Source organism: Zootoca vivipara, chromosome 4 (genome assembly GCF_965207765.1).
Source record: "Zootoca vivipara chromosome 4, rZooViv2.hap1.1, whole genome shotgun sequence".
NCBI lineage: Eukaryota > Metazoa > Chordata > Lepidosauria > Squamata > Lacertidae > Zootoca > Zootoca vivipara.
Window position 1 is genome coordinate 63,987,830 of NC_142587.1, and position 17,402 is coordinate 64,005,231.

Consider the following 17,402-nt stretch of genomic DNA (forward strand, 5'->3'; position numbering starts at 1 on the left):
ACACTATGGAGTAAATCCACTGGTAAACATTCTCCCCAGCTAATTCTTCCCTTGCTCCACTGGTATTAAGCTCACTTAACCAGGACAGCAGCACCTGACAGGTTTGATCAGGATTCTGTCTTAACAGGAATTTGAAGCATTTAAAACAGGAGGTAATGTAATACTCATTTCAACTAACCATACGTCCTGTGGAAGAACAACCTACTTCTATTCTCTTAACTATGGGAACATACTGTCTGTGCCTGCCCATACTTCTCATGCAGTATGTCGATTTTCATATTAAATCACTTTAGCAGTGCATGTTTACTCAAAAGAATACCCCACTGCACTCAGTCCAAGGTCAATGGTGGTTTCTTTACTCTAAATGTGTGCATGTTTTTGTATCTTGGCAAAAGAGTGTTTTAAAAGGTCCTTCAAGGCAATATCTCCTCCCCAAACCCCAACTGCTATTTATAAATAAAAACCCAAACCTATAACAAGAGAGGGGGATAGTTAACCTGTTGGTGCTCAGAATTATCTGATGTTTTGGAACAAAACCCTTCCACATGAGCAACATTAATGCACATTTAGCTTCAAAAAACATCTTTCCCTAGAAAAGAAAATGACTTTGAAATAGCCATCGCAACAGCTGGTCTTAAATTTAAATTGAGCAACAACACAGTGCCCAAGCTCTACAGCTATGTACACTTTGAAAGCTGCAATTTGAAATTAGCTTTAAAAAGGAGCTTTGGTTTTTATGCTCATGTAAAAGTGGCATTTGTTGTAGAAGGCAACAGATTTCTGAATAGATCATCTTGAGAATGGTAATCAAGATTCCCGCTCGCCATGGAAATAGTTCTCCTCTTGCTAGACTCAACTGTACTGTAGCTAGTAAGGTGGTGGTAGGGGCTGCATTTGAAGGACATCGTATGTATCCTTCGTTGCTTTGCTGAGACCCTGATAAAGAAAGATGAGATGACTCAAAGTTATAACTAAATCAATATAACTACCGGGAGCTATTTTCAGCAGGGGCATATGGACTTAGTACCCAACAACTCTGGGTTTCTATCCAGAGTAAATAAAGGTGACAAGCTGATACTCAGCAAGACAAAAGTCCAGCTTAGAAGAATGTGACTGGTCCATTGTTTGTTGGATCAAGCGAGGAAGCAAAGTTGTATACTGCCCTTAGAAGTGCCTGTAGTCTTGTTCCTTCACAGACTGCATTAACACCTCTGGGCATGCAAAAATATTCTCTTAGGTGGCTCAAAGTGAGGAACAGGGCACTTGCTCTGTTCTCCCACTGTAGCAAGGTGATCCAATTTGACAGGGTGCATGTATCCCAGAAGCATACTGCACAAGCAGCCCTTTGTATGTACATTAATTAAAGCAAAGGCAAACAATATTCCTGTGTGAGCTGTTTTTGTGCAACTTGCTTCCATAGGATTGTGACCCTGAAGTTTGTAGGGAAATAGGCTTGCTATTGCTGTGCCTTACCTGATAAACTGTTTCGTTGCCTTTGCCACGTCGTCTCTGAAAAAAAGAAGCCCAGCATCAATACAAAATCTCCCTGCCAAGATTTTTTTGCCTGTGCAAATAATTACACTCACACATGGCTCAGTTTAACTGGGGGGAGTGGGAGGCTTGCTTCTGATTGGTCTTTTAAGAAGGTGCTGCACAATCTGACTCAACTGCCCCTTAATCAGTAATAAATAAAAATTATAAATCACAGAAGTGTCATTCAAACAATATCAAAAGGGTGAGGAGGAGACTATAATTTCTGTTTTGCTTGACTTGACAGTACTGCTTTAAATACAGGGTAGGAAAAAAGCAGGCAGAATATTGCCTGAATCCACCTTGGCACCTTATGTGTATAGCCAAAATGGCAGGAAGTGTCACTTACCTCTCCTTTCTTTCCAATTTCGCTGTATGCTTCCCCCATCTTATCCCGCTGTAGAGCCTGGCCATGGAAGATCAGAAAATAGTGTCAGCATGAATTAAGTACTGTTTTCTGCCATACCCCTCCTCTTTGTCAGAGATAAGAAACCAGGGACTCTCCCTCCAGATGTTCTTCCAGCTCACATCAGCCCCAGCAAGCAATGTCCAATGATCAGAGATGATAAACATTGTAGTCTAGCATCATCTAGAGCAGGGGTCCCCAAACTAAGGCCCAGGGGCTGGATACAGCCCAATCGCCTTCTAAATCTGGCCCGCGGATGTCCCGGGAATCAGCATGTTTTTACATGAGTAGAATGTGTTCTTTTATTTAAAATGCATCTCTGGGTTATTTGTGGGGCATAGGAATGCGTTCATATTTTTCTTCAAAATATAGTCCGGCCCCCCACAAGGTCTGAGGGACAGTGGACCCCTGCTGAAAAAGTTTGCTGACCCCTGATCTAGAGAGCCACCTTACAGGTTCCCTATCCTTGCTATATAGATATATACATTGCTTCCCCATTGTAGTTAAAATTAAAAACGTCAAGTCCTAAGAGAAATTAACCACAAAAAGAGGAATCTAGCCAAATAAGACATAACAAAATAATACTTTCCCTGTGTTCATTCATGGGAAAGGAGATGTGATTGGTGGTCCAGACTAAGGCAATGTTTGTTCCTTCACATTGCAGTTAGACTTGAAAGAAACCGCCTGTTGGATACAATAAAAGGCTCCTTTCAAGTCTACTTGCAGAAGGGGGGGGATGCTGCAGGCCAGATGGGGAAACCCTGCAGGTCAACACTTACTCTTGCTTTATACTTGGTAATTTCCCCCAATGTCAAATAGGTCCCTGCTACTCCCATACTACAGACATGGGAGGATTTCAAACGTTGCACTAATTGAGCATCCCTTGGTGGGGTACTAGTTGCACAAGGAAAGGGCAGGAAGCCTCGTGGCAGGTCACACAGGAGTTTGCTGTAGTCAACAGTACTTGCTGCTGTACAACAAGCTTGTGCTACCACAACTGGGGCAGATGGTAGGGAGTACAACCCCACAGAGCAGGTTGGGGAACCACGCCCTCCAGATGTTGCTGAACTTCTACTCCCATCATCCCTGGCCATTGGCCATGTTTGATGGGGCTAATGGGAGTTGGAGTCCAACATGATCTGAAGGGCCAATGGTTTCCCATGCCTGCCATACAGTCTGGTCAATTGCACATTCTGGACCTAATGGTCAGGGGTCCCTTTACCGTTTTACCTATCATTAATGGCATACAATTCATTTGAAAAGTGATTACGGTACATGGAGCCTTATGCTTTGCTTTCCTAAAGTTCAGTGCCTGTGACTTTGGAACCAATTGCTGATATCGTAGTAGCACCTCAATGCCTGAGAAGCAGCAATTCCAGCAATAGTTTTTCTTCTCTCCCTCAAGTTACACTAAGGAAGGGATGCAGCAGCTAGATAGAAACAAGGAGTAGGAATACAGAAGATAAACCTGGCTGGGAGGAGGCAGAGAGAAGTTTGTTTACAGTCCTCACAAGGAGAGGAAATAAGCTATTTCATGGCAGCTGTTTGCTGTAGCAGAGGAACAGAGATCACAAAAGTATCATGCTGCTGAAATGGCATAGGAACAGACATGCACACATATAAAAAAGAACTTTGCATGCAGGTGCAGAAACATTCTTTAAAAAGAAAGAAAGAGTGGGCTCCAGGACAATGAGGCTAAAATGCAACAGGAATATCAGTTTTTGTAAACCAAAGCAGACTGCTTTAGGGGTTCATTAACAGCATGAAAACGAGCTGGTCTTGAAACACCTTCTGGGAGAGGTATTTGGCACCCATGGGCTCACAAACAGTCAAACAGATACACTGGCAAATCTTCATATGTGTGCAAAAAGAGATAAATTAATGAGGGTGATGCCTACATGGCAGCACAATTTACTTCCCAATGTTATTTCTGATGTCCTTAGGTGGGTTTTATGTGAAGCTGGCTGGTCATTTTAGAAAACTGAAAAGCAATTTAAAGAAATTCTAAACAATATGGCAAGAAACCAAAATGCTCTTCTGAAATGGTCAGTTCTTGGTTTTACTTACACTGTAAACTCTGTCCTGAGGTTTCTTTCTTCTGTGCTGAAAAGTAAAGGAAAAAACAAGCAGTACTCACAACCGTTCTTGCGGACAGTACAGTGGTACCTTGACATCCGAACGATTCGACTTCCGAAGGTGTCGACAACCCCGGAAGTCTTTTCGCAGCACGCACGGTCGGTCGGCGCACGCGCAGAAGCGCAAAATCGCGCTTCGACAACCGAATACTTCGACATACGAAGACGGTTGCGGAACGGATCGTCTTCATAAGTCGAGTTACCACTGTATAAAAAAATTATTTGGGGATGTGCAAGGCTTTCCAGAGATTCTTGCAGAGATGCTAGTCTTGGATTAGTCACAAAATTTCTAGCTGCATTTGATGATGCATGAAGCATTATCCTGAGTTGCTGGTATATGTACACATGGCAGTGGGGAGGGGGCTGTCAACAGCTGTTGATAGCACAGACCTCCTGACATATATAATGTGTGAACGATCCTTTGTTTCTATTCAGTCCACAGGCAATGGGCTTGACCAAACCACATCCACGTGCACACACACCCCTGTAACTCAGAGTAGCACTTCATGCATCTAAGGAAGTGGATTGTAATCCGCAAAACCTTATCCCATCCTTAATAATAAATCTATTAGTCTTCAAAGTGCCATCAGATTCTTTGCTGTTTTAGGAGAGGTCAGGGATGTCATGTCCCAGTGGCTGCCTAAGCTGGGCTGACATTTTCTCTGCACAGAAAAGAGTGGCCTGAATTTAATAAAAGGACTAGGATGAGATGAGTGAAGGTACCTGGGCTTTCCCCCCTACTTCAATGTCAGCATCTGCCTGTTTCGCTCCCAGCGATTCATATTCATCTCTGGTTCCATGAGACAATCTCTGAAATGAAATATATAGATAGGGACATCTACAAGAATGACAGCTCATTGGTAAGTTGCAGTCCTGAACTCCTCACGGGCTGACCAGTACTGTGTCTTTAAAATAGACTCAAAAACAAACATGAGCTCAGTAAATCACATTCTGTCGTGTTAAAACCATCGCATAAAATCCTGGTCCTAGACTCAAGTTGCTAACCCTTTCCCCAATCCTGCCGAGAGCCCATCTAGTCCAGCATTATTTTCTCTCCGTGGCCTACGCTGAGCGCAACACTCTTCTGTACCATACCTGGATCATACCAGGTATTCAGCAGCATACTGCCCCCAATGCCAGAGGTAATACAGCCATTGTAACTAGTAGCTGTTGATGATCTCCAGGAATTTGTCTAGCCCAGGTATCCCCAAACTGCGGCCCTCCAGATGTTTTGGCCTACAACTCCCATGATCCCTAGCTAACAAGACCAGTGGTCAGGGATGATGGGAATTGTAGTCCCAAAACACCTGGAGGGTCGAAGTTTGGGGGTGCCTGGTCTAGCCACCTTTGAAAACTCCTAAGTTGGTGACCATCTGTACATCTTGTGGCAGCAAATCTTGTAATTCAACTACGTTGTGCCGAGATGTACCTGCTTCCGTCTGTCCTGAATCTCCCACCATCCACCTTTCATGGGATGCCAATGCAGGCTTCCCAATAACCTCTCATATAAACCCTTGCATTCACAAGGGCCATCCCAAACTTTCCTGCCAATTATCCTTCTCTCTACTACTCATTGCAGGAGAGACTAGCTGTAGTCACAGTCACATGCACAGCCCTTGTACAACAGGCCTCTCTCTTCACCTTCCTTCTAGCATTAGAGCTGCTGGCTCTTATACTAAACAGGAAACCGAACTGACCACACATACAGTCTTCATGGTAACAACATGGTATAAGCTGCACGTGCAAGTTCATTCTCTCTTCTAGCAGGAGCCAACCAGAATCTTTTGATTCTAAACAGGAAAACAAGGTTAACCCTGCTTTCACATAGGACACTGCAACTGCTCTACAGTAAAATAATACCTGAGTGGTATACAAAAATAGAATGTGGGTGGGATTCTATGTCAGGCTAAGGGCATCATTTTGTCAGTACAAGCATTTCTGCTTTCCCAATAAAATGATTCACCCTCTCCTCCTCTTGACTCTCCCAAGCAGATTTATGGAGGGCATAGGGGGAGACATTCCATTGCACTAAAGGAATTTGATGCACCAGCTTCCACTGGAACAACCTGTTCGTTATTATGAAACATAATATGAATTTTTAAACACTATTCAAAATGTGAAGCCAGCTAGAATTAAATGCTGCAGAAATAAAATGGGTGATTTGAGAAGAGTTTTTTTCATCGAATCATAGAACTGTAGAGTTGGAAAAGACTACAAAGGTCATCTAGTCCAACCCCCTGCAATGTGGGAATGTTTTGCCTAACATGGAGCTCGCACTCACAACCCTGAGCTTAAGAGTCTCATGTTCTACTGACAGCCATGCAGTCTCCATGCACAGATTTCCTTCCATGGGTGTAAATCAACACCAAATGCAACCATTTTATCTAGTTCCAGTGTTTATAGGTTTACACAATATCAAAAAATAAATCCTAGTGTATTTAGAAACAAAAACCACATGTAAAAGTGTAAGTTCCACAGATAGGCAGTGTTTAAACCAAACAATATTGGCAATAGCATTCTGGAGGGAAAGAATTCCAGAGAACTGGTGCTACAGTGCTAAAAAAACAAAAACATGTTCAAATCATGTCAGGCTTTACTGCATGAGCCTGTGGCACTGTCAAGAAATCTTCATCAACAGATCTAATAGCCTGGTCCAGAACTGTACAGTGCTTTCTTACACAAGGAATAAAACCTTGAATACGGCCCCGTAGCAAACTGGAAGCTCATGCAATGTTTTCAACAGAAGTGTCATACCTATGTTGACAGGTTGCCCCACAGACCAACAATAGCTGCAGTTTCTGGACCAAATTCAAGGGCAGCCCCATGTTAAGTGTGTTCCAGTAATCAAGCCTAGAGGTTACCAATGTGTGGGCCACTTTCTCCAAGTCACCCCTGTCCAGGAATGGTTGCAACTGCTATACCAGCCCAAGCTGGCAAAAAGCACTCTTGGACATTGGATACATCTGAGTTTCTAGTGGCAATGCCCCAATTACACAGCTGTTATTTCAGAGGGAGTGCAACCCTGCCCAGAACAGCTGATGGACCAGTTTCCTGGACCTAGGAACCACTCACCCACAGGGCCTCCAAAATGATTGCCAGCTGATTGCCAGCAAAATCCCCTCTCAGCAATGGGCATACACCTGGTTGGTTGGGAGATGATTGCCTGTAGTGAACACCTATCAGATACTTCAGGCTTCCTCAAACTCGGCCCTCCAGATGTTTTTGGCTTACAACTCCCATGATCCCTAGCTAGCAGGACCAGTGGGTCAGTGATGATGGGAATTGTAGTCTCAAAACATCTGGAGGGCCAAGTTTGAGGAAGCCTGAGATACTTGCTACATTCCAGTTTGGGGCTATTGACATCATGAAGGAATGTGCAGAAGTAACATGCAAAAAGGTAAAGTATGGGTGGGGCAATGGAGACACTTTTGAGTATTTCTGTACATATTTTCAGAGCACAGCACTGCCATCTCTTTCATAGGAAATAGGTAAGCCAGGTAAGCCAAGGGTTGCCTTACTCAAGACTTTAATCTAGCGATTAAAAGTAGAATACACTTGAGAGTGCTGCCCTGTCCAGAAACCCTTTAGAATGTATGTTTCTTAAAGTGGGGAAGCAACAAAGCAGAACTACTGTTTTAATTAGTATGGAGAAGACCACACACTGAAAGACAAGAGCATATTCCAAAGCACCCACAGTGTGCTTTGAAGTCCTAACTATTGGGGCTTCAAAGTGCAGCAGCATCTGACATCCCTATGACCACCTGCTTAATTTGATTCACCAGGAGAACAGATTAAGATCTGGTCCACCATACAACAAATATTATCCACTTCTGATTTAAACATAACTCCTGAGACCCACTACTGATACCTCTATTGCCAGAAGCTCTCACTGCCATTAACCCTCCCCCCCCTTGCTAAGCTGGGGGTACTGGAGAGGACTCTGAATAAAAGGAGCAATGAATTTAAAGAATCCATTTAGAATTTGCCCAGACTCTGGAGGAGTCCAAGCCTACTTCTACTTGAATCTTAAGGGCAGATCCATGAAATCTGGTTTCATTTAATTCTCTGTCCTATTATAATTATTCTTTTATTTTATTTGTGAAATAAAAATCATTCAATTTCAAGATAAGACATAAGTTTAGTTGTTGTTGTTGTTTAGTCGTTTAGTCGTGTCCGACTCTTCGTGACCCCATGGACCATAGCACGCCAGGCACTCCTGTCTTGCACTGCCTCCCGTAGTTTGGTCAAACTCATGTTCGTAGCTTCGAGAACACTGTCCAACCATCTTGTCCTCTGTCGTCCCCTTCTCCTAGTGCCCTCAATCTTTCCCAAGATTTCCCAAGATAAGTTTAGTACTTACATTATATAGGTCCTCTGAATTCTGAGAAGTTTGAGGTTCAGGAGAGCCTTTGCTTATCTGGAAAACACAGCCCATTTCAATCTCTGAATATGACTTTAACATGAGGATAATTTCTGCTAGTGATTTATAAATAGTGCTTTATAAACCCACAATTCACACATTTCATGGAGATTCCATTACTCTCTTGTTCCCAAATTCAAAGAATGCCAATTACGTAAGTGTATGAAAACTGCATATTAAAAATGCACGTAAAAATGTAGATTCATCATAGAATTTCTAGATCTTTGGTCATCTTTTCATAACCCTCAGGAACTATGCATACATTGTGATATGCAGAGCACCAAGCCGTTAAGAAGATCAAATATGTTTTAGGATACTAATAGAGTATTGAAAAGTTTCTCTGCAATGTTCTTGCAATCTTATCCTAACTTTATTGGCAGCTAAACAACCTTCTAATGCCTATGTTTTGGTAAATGGAAAAACAGTTCCAAAGTACTGTTCATCGGGAACCTTTTAATGGCAGTATGAAATCTCAAATGTCCAAGAGAAAAAGTTTGTTTTGTTTTGTTTTGTTTTTAATTAGTTATTACTGTTTTCTTGTGTAACAAAAAAGTACATATAGCATCTCCACTTTCAGTTCATAGAGTCTTTTTCACAGTTCGTTTACATTCAGTATGAGGCACCGTTGTCGTAGACAAGCGGGGGGGGGCAAGGGGGCGGGGATAAGTGGCAGAAAAAACTACTCTCATTTAACTTCTCTCACTCAAAAAAACATGAATAAACTCCAAATTCTTGCACCTCTCATCCCGAGAATGATGGGGAATTCCCAACACTATATCACCTACAAAGTGCACCACATAATCCCATACATCCTAGAAGATGGAATGAAACAATGGGTGCACAATCTGCACATGGAAATAGATAAAACCAGAAACACCCCCACTACAGTGTACACAAGAGGGAAAGTTGCGTTGAAGGTTGGCAACAGGACTGCACCTTCCCTTCTCTCTTGTCGTACTGCTTGTCTCTGTATACATAGCTTACCACACCTGTGTGTGAATATGAATACAGAGTGGGGAAAGGCAAAAGATTCAGTCTTTACATTGATAACTCAACTTGCAAAGGAGTCACCTGAGTACCATAAACAGCAACTGCCACCATTTAAAATATCTTTCAGTAGGTTTGAAGGGATGGTTTTTGCTTTTCACTTGGCCAATATCTGGGGCTGGAAGCAAGCAGCTGGTTGTCAATTGACTTACTCCTCGATCAGAATCTCAGTGGGTACTTTATCATGCCCTCCCTAATCACCATCTTGACTCTGCAATGGGCAGAAGTTTTGACTCCAGTAGTTATAAACAATGTGTATCAGGCAGTGGGAATGTGAACCAATTTCTTTACCCTCAGGCTAGCTCATGAAAGGTTTCCAATGTTAAGATCAGCTGTTTTCTGCTGGAGGCAAGCATTGCGGCCCCTTCTTGCCAATTTTGGCCACTGCCTATTTTCACTTCTTCATTTAAAGCTTTCTTCTGTATTTAATGCCAGTGAGAAAAGGGACCAAGTTTCTGTCATATTAAGTTGCTTCCTGCTTATAGGTCAGCAGGGGGGAACTTCCAGGCCCATCTTCCTCATTAGGTCAGCCACACTTCTCCATTCGGCCAAGACATGCCCACACAGAGGACTGAAATCTGCACATCAGCAGATACACGGGGTGTTCAGTCCTGCTTTCTGCAACCTCATCGCTACCTACCCCCAAACCTGACATCAGAGGTACGCCAGGTGTATACGGTTTGGGAAGGGGAGTCTCTTGAGCCAAATGGAGAAGACTGGCAGGTGAAGTTTAGTTTGCAGGCCAGAGATTTCCCACCTGGTCCTAAGGAATGAATGAAGAAACTGCAAAGTGCCAGGCATCTCCAGTGACTTCTCAGGAAACCCTCCTTCAGGAATGGGGAACTCTTGATCCTCCAGATATGACTGAATTTCAACTCATCAGCCCCAGGCCCCCAGTCAGCATGGCCAGTGGTCAGGGGTGATGGGAATTGTAGTCCAGCAACCCCTAGAGAACACCGGTTTAGCATCCTTGCATGACTTCCTTGTTCCATCGAGAGATCCTAGACTTGGGAGGATCCAGCAAGTTTAAAGAAACCTACTGCTGAGTGGTGAGAGGTTCCTTAGCACAAGGCATCTTTGAATTCCTGGGGTTATACATGACTGTATAACCATTCAAAGCATTATCCAGCATACCAAGTGCCCAATGGAGTGCTCTGTTGAAATGCTGAAGTTTCCAAACACCATGGATAGCCGTTTTCTCGAATGAATCCAAGTGCCCAACGGCTCATCGGTGCTCATCCTCTATTCTCATGTTGGAAAAAGTGGGTGGAATTGGTGCAGGAAATTGAAGACGCAGAGTTTACAAATAAAAATAAGGTTTCACAGGTCATTCCTTTTATGTTAAAGATCAAGTGTCTTCCCATTTTAAAGAGGCTTAGGACTCACCTTTACTTTTACAAAACAGGCTGTGATGATTATAGCATAAATCAAGAGGATCCCATCCAGAATGTAGCAGAGTCTTGGATCTGTCAGGCCTAGTGCATTGGCATCTGCATTAAAAAACAAAGAAACCCATGTGTTGATTATTCAGAAAGTTGCCCTGTACTGAGTCCAGAGTCAAACTACTGGTTCCCCCTCAGTATTGTCTACATTGACTGGCAGTGGCTCTTCATGGCTTCAAATAGGGGTCTAGCCCAGCACTACCTGAGAGGTGCCACAGATTGAACTTTGGGCATTCTGCATGTAAATCAGGCACTGCACCACTGTCACTCCCTAAATATGAACACTCCATGTTATAGTACTTACAAGCTGGAGTGAATGAGCAAAGAGCAGGGAATGTTTTCAAGCAACTGTGATCTGTCCTCCACTAGTGACTAGAGATCAATAATACAAATGATAACTGGGCGAATTAACAGACAATGAGGTTGAAAGGTTTCTAAGAATGACCACCTCCAGGTTTCATTAGAGTTGTGATTGAACAGTTCAAAAGACAGTAACATTTGCATGAATCGGTACCAATGTGCTGTCAAAGTGTAAACAATTAATGGATGACACAAACACTAACGGCTGCCCCATCCCACTTTCCTGCAGCTAAATGACCAAACTCCACATTGTGTCAGTCACATATTTTAACAAACAAATTTTTCTCCACTTTATTTTGGAGTTAAAAAAACACCAAGCAAGCCCCAGTTCTGGCTCAGCAAGTTCCCTAGATTGCAAGATCATGCTGGTTTTGTTGCTTAAAAACATCCCCTTATCTGACTGCTGGTTACCTCCAGATGTCCTGTTTACAGTAACAGTTGCCTAGACCATGGGTAGGCAAACTAAGGCCCCGGGGGTAGGATCCGGCCCAATTGCCTTCTATATCCGGCCCGCGGGCAGTCTGGGAATCGTGTCCTTTTATTTAAAATGCATCTCTGGGTTATTTGTGGGGCATAGGAATTCGTTCATTTCTTTCCCCAAAATATAGTCCAGCCCCCCACAAGGTCTGAGGGACAGCTCCCTACTGAAAAAGTTTGCTGACCCCTGGGCTAGACTGAGATGCTTATCCCCATCCCTATCTAAAGACTCATCCAGCCTGTTCAATGGTTCCTAGAGAAACACTGCAAAAAAGGATGCAAGTACAGTATACTGTATATCCATATTCACATTTGCCTGCTCTAGAGGAAAGATTACAGTGCTGTCTTTGAAGCAGCAGAGAGAAAATTGAAGGTGGGGATTAGAGGAAAATTCAGTACTCAGGGACTCAGATCCAAATAAAGTTACACTAAAGTCCCAGTGAAAATATTCGAAAGAGTATTGTGGCACCTTCAAAATTTATTATGGCACAAGCTTTTGTGAATTCCAGTCTCAAATGACAATGATCAAACAGCAAGCTCTAACCCTTAACTGGTCATTCCAGAACAAAGGAGCTTCCAATGGAGACTGAAATGTGAAACCACTGAATTACAATTCATCAAGAGACTCAGTGGACTGAATCAGGGCAGGGTTTTTTAATCGCACTCTGTGTCATTAATCGGCTTACCAATGCCAGGGTTTTCTCATCACCAACAACTTTTTTGTGAATGGTCAAATAGCCATTTGTATACAGTACTTTTATGCACTTTCATTGCCTTTTGATCTGACTGTTTATATTTCCCTCCCCACTACCATGTGTATAGACACCTGCACTTCAGCATAATGCTTAATGCATCTGATGAAGTCAACTGTAGTCTACAAAAGCTGCTGCCATAATGAATGTATTAGTCTTTTAAGGTGCTGCAAAACTCTTTGATGGCAGTTTGCTGCAATGGCCTCATCTGGCTTCTCAGGAAAATGAAATTAATTGAACTTAAAAGAATTGCATGAAATTGAGTATAGATTTCAATGGGACTAAAGCACAATCTCAATAAAGACCAGTTAAAGGCTGATCAGAATATACACAAGTATGCATCACATGGAACAAAGTCAAATTACAGCAACATTTAAAGAGGACAGTCTCTCATACATGTACACCTTCATGTTTTAGGGCACGTGATTGTTCTCCAGGAGTACTGGGCCGCTCTCTGGTTCATATATTAATAGAAGCAATGAAAATTGCAATCCAATGCATGTCTACTCAAAAGATCAAATGGAGCTCCCAGGTTAATGGGTATAGCCATGGTTCTCAAACTTCTTTCTCTGGGCCACGCTTTCAGAATAAAAATTTGCTCGCGCCACACTTAATATTTTTTTAAATAATACATTTAGGATTATCCTCAGTATCACTTGATGTTCTTGTTCTCATTTGTAAACATTACCTAAGCATGTTCTGAAGAAGAAAAAATACTACACTGCAGGCAGTGACTGTTCTAGGCCAGTCCAATATGTGTGCAACTGTGCACGCATGCATCGCACCAAACCTGGAAGTGACAAAAAAAATATCCCAAAAAGTGTCTCTTGGTAAAAGTAAGCCTCTTCGCACATTGTTTCAGTGGTCTGTCATGACAGGGTTTTATTTCACGTTTCAACCAAATGAGGTCATAAATTTCCATTCTTGTGGAAACTGCCCTACTCATGCTGGCTCCAATCCATGTGTGGAGGGGCTGTAGTTCAGTCATGGAGCACATGGTAGTGGGTTCAATCTCTAGCTGCAGCTGAGAAAAGCTGCTGTCTGAAGTACCAGTGAAGAACTGTCAGTAGGTGTAGACAGTACCAAGCTAGATGGAAGGAACTCAGGCGGTTTAAAACAGTGCCATGAGGTGTGAGCATCCTTTTCAGAGAAAACTACTGAATAAAAATAAGATGCACATCTTAACAAAATACTGAACTCTTTCAACCCTAATAGGAAGGGTCGCCCCCATAAGAGACAGGTAAAAACAACAGCAGTCTATTTCCCAACATATTAGCCTGCTGATGTTTCATTGTAACAAGATAGTTTTGTTGAAGTACGAGATTGGAAGTCACTATAAAGGAAAGGAAACCTGTGCGCTCGAAGTAAAATGGAGCTCAGTTTCTGACATCAGTGCAAAGAGTTCCCTTGGCTGTTTGTGGCATTCGGTGTGGTTACGCTAAGTGTTTACAGCCCCCTCCACTCTGATCTGACAGCTGTGCCTCCTGCCTGCAAGGTTTCCTGAGTGCAACGTTTCCTCTACTAGATTTCAATACCAAGGGCAGCAAAAGCTTATGCCATAAAGCAGGGATGGGAAAGCTGTAGCTGTCCAGATTCAGCCACACTGGCTACAGTCTGGAAGTTGCCATACCTTGTCAGACCATTAGGACCCATCAAGCTCAGCATTGTCTGAGACCCAACTAAAAATGCTGGGCATTGAACCTGAGACCTTCTGCACACAAAGTGAATGTTCTATCACTGCTCTACCCTTGCTGAAATCCAACAACGCATGGGAGGGGCAGAGTAAGCCCCACCTCTGCAATGAGGTGCTCCTTTTTGTTGCTAATATTGTGAGCACCAAGGATTAAGAGCCAGTAGGCTGAATTGCAAACTCCAAGATATGTAAGAAAAAGCAAGATTCTGAAGAGATGCAGGGCACAGTTTCCTCCCACTCTTGTAAAATAAAAAAATTCCTTCAGTAGCACCTTAAAGACCAACTAAGTTTATATTATGGTATGAGCTTTCGTGTGCATGCACACTTCTTCAGAAGAAGTGTGCATGCACACGAAAGCTCATACCATAATATAAACTTAGTTGGTCTTTAAGGTGCTACTGAAGGAATTTTTTTATTTTGCTTCGACTCAGACCAACACGGCTACCTACCTGTAACTCCCACTCTTGTAAACATACTTCTACATCTACATCACACTAAGAACCAAAGCAATAGGAAACTTTCATAGAACAAGAAAAAGGGGACTCGAATTTAGAACAACTGTCTAGCCAAAAGCAAGTTGTGATCGTTTCTTCTCAGCCGAGTTCTTAAAACACAAACACACACAAAAACCAACAGCATGTGAACACGTGTCTTCCTGAAAGTCCAGGGGAAATATATGAACTTTGAAACCTGCCTTCATGCCACAGCAGCCATTCTTAACTCACTCATCTCTTGAGGGGGCTGGCAGCAGCATCAAAAACACTTAGTCACATTCAGAGGAGGTGAAACACACACACATGCACAGCTGTTTCAATTCTAGAAGACTAGAACCAAAAGAGATTCACAATGTTAGCAAACGAGAGCAGAGTTTGTGCAGAAGTAGGTGTGAGCCAGTTGAGCTGCTGTCAAAGCCCCCACGAGCAATTCTCCTCATGGCCCATTTCCCCACGCAGTCTCCATGTAAGCATCCAACATACAGATTTCCTTCCCTGGGTGTAAATTTATTCCATAGCCTAATAAACAAATGGCTTTGCCACCCTAGTGACATTATAGTTCATAAGTGAGCTGAACTTCATTTCTTAGACTTGGGGGTAGACGGAACCCCACGGTACATGTAACTATGGATGTTTTTAAAGCATAAACATATATGTGCAGGATCTGTGAATCAACACTGGGTCAATCTGAGCAGAGGTGTTGAGAAAATCAAACATATATACTGCTTGAGGCATAAGTATATTCCAGCTTAAAACCAGGCTGAAAAGCTCTTCTGCTTCCTTAGAAAAGGACAAAGTCCACAAAAATGTATGCTGTAATAGATTAGTTATTCTTTGAGGTACTGTTTTGACAGAATGACTGGGGAAAATTTGGCCTTTCAGATGTTTGCCAGACAATATAGCTCCCATCATCACTAACGGGGGGGGGGGGGGCTAATGGGAGTTGGGGTCCAATAACATCTGGTGGGGACAAAATGTCCCACCTCTGGTCTATAATAATGTTCCAAATCATGGTAGCAAACTTACTTCACTTACTAGATTATTGTCTAGAAGCTAGACAAATACATGGGGGAAATAAAGATCAGGCCCTGCTGGGCCAGAAAGGTTCCCACCTCTGGTCTGGATAACACAGCCTTGATTTTTACAGGCTTGTTTGTTAATACTTTAATTTATTGTTCATCCATGGCATTTGAGGGGGGATTTAAACATTGCAAACCACTTTGGGTGAGCTTGCCCCCCAAAAAAACCAGTTTTAAAATATGATTAAATGACATAACATAGCATAATCCCTCCAGTAAACAGTTGGTGAAAAAGGGAGAACGTGGCTCTTGGTTCTAAAAGAGCCACTCATCAGAAGTGTCTCAGCTTTTCATATCAAATGAAAGAGCTCAAATCAATGCAAGAGGTTTCAGGACACAAAGGCACACAGGCAACCTATGCTGTATGTTAAATGAAACCATTGCTTTCATGAACAATCTTGTAAAGTTAAGGAATAGTTGGTTTTCCTCTTATTGAACTATTGCTTACTTCAAAAATACCCATACACTCATATCTGTTCTTCTCTGTGCTAGAGATCATTACATTGGTCTCTGAACAGCAAGTGGAACCTCTATATGAAAGATAGAAAATGTGACTTTTGCAGCAAGAGCTGTACAAGGGTAAGCTGATGCACACTACATTGTCATGTAAGTACACACACAAGATACTGCACGCACCATGCTATAAACGCATTATGCAATCACAATAACAGTTCAAATGATTTAAGATGACATTTTTTTATCCCATCTAGAAAGTGGAAGAGAATTATGGGCACTGCAAGCTGACAGAAATGGCATTCTCCTCACATTACTAGGACATGGAAATCATGTTTTTTGTCATTGCAAAGGACGAGTTCCCTATCATCTACATGCAGGTCGTGAAATCTCAGGAAAATCAATTACCAAATTCAATCACCTAATTGAATTAGCTCAGAGTTTTCCATCTCCTTATTAGCAGTTATTGTCCATCTTCCCAACCCAGACAGTGATCTTTTCACTTGTGCTCAGCATCCATGCCTTCTGAAAAAGTCAAGTACAGCATTTCCCATAAATTCCATTTTCTTATCCTCCAACTTACTACTATACATACATACATACCGTGTTTCTCATATTATAAGACACATCTTATATTTATTTTTTCCTCAAAAAACACACACTATGGCTTATTTTCAAGGGGTGTCTTATTTTTTTCCTCCTCCTCCTGCCATGGCCGGCATTGCTGCTGCGCCTATCACTATGTCTTATTTTCGGGGTATGGCTTATATTCCTTGAATGCTTAAGAATCCTGCTATGGCTTATTTTATGGGTATGTCTTAAAATATGAGAAACAGGGTACATACATACATTTTATTTGTATGCCACCTTTCCATAGTTCAAACAATGCTCAAGGCAGCTTACAACATAGCAAAAGTAGTCGTACTATGTCAGATTCAAGAGTCAAAACACATAAAGGAAAAGGTTAAGAAACAGGAAGCAGAAAGTCGGAATGAATGGACAGCTCTCCCGAAGAAGGACTGAAGAAAGTGGAAGCCATCAAGGATCAGTATTAAGGCCTTGTTCATTAAAGACCTGGAGGGTCATTAAGGCTTTATGCATTAAAGATGAGCAG

General features: G+C 42.4%; 1 protein-coding gene across 1 annotated transcript in view; it reads right to left on the minus strand.

The window, feature by feature from the left end:
* Window positions 1-856: 856 nt before the first annotated feature.
* Window positions 857-17,402, minus strand: part of CD247 (CD247 molecule) — a 41,372-nt gene continuing 24,826 nt past the window's right edge. The window contains exons 2-8 of the mRNA XM_035116377.3: window positions 10,925-11,028; window positions 8,432-8,488; window positions 4,795-4,881; window positions 4,004-4,039; window positions 1,880-1,936; window positions 1,474-1,509; window positions 857-936 (exon numbers count right to left, since the gene is read on the minus strand). Coding sequence (XP_034972268.2) covers window positions 868-936; window positions 1,474-1,509; window positions 1,880-1,936; window positions 4,004-4,039; window positions 4,795-4,881; window positions 8,432-8,488; window positions 10,925-11,028 — 446 coding nt within the window. The 3' untranslated portion in view covers window positions 857-867. The remainder of the gene's footprint in view (window positions 937-1,473; window positions 1,510-1,879; window positions 1,937-4,003; window positions 4,040-4,794; window positions 4,882-8,431; window positions 8,489-10,924; window positions 11,029-17,402) is intronic.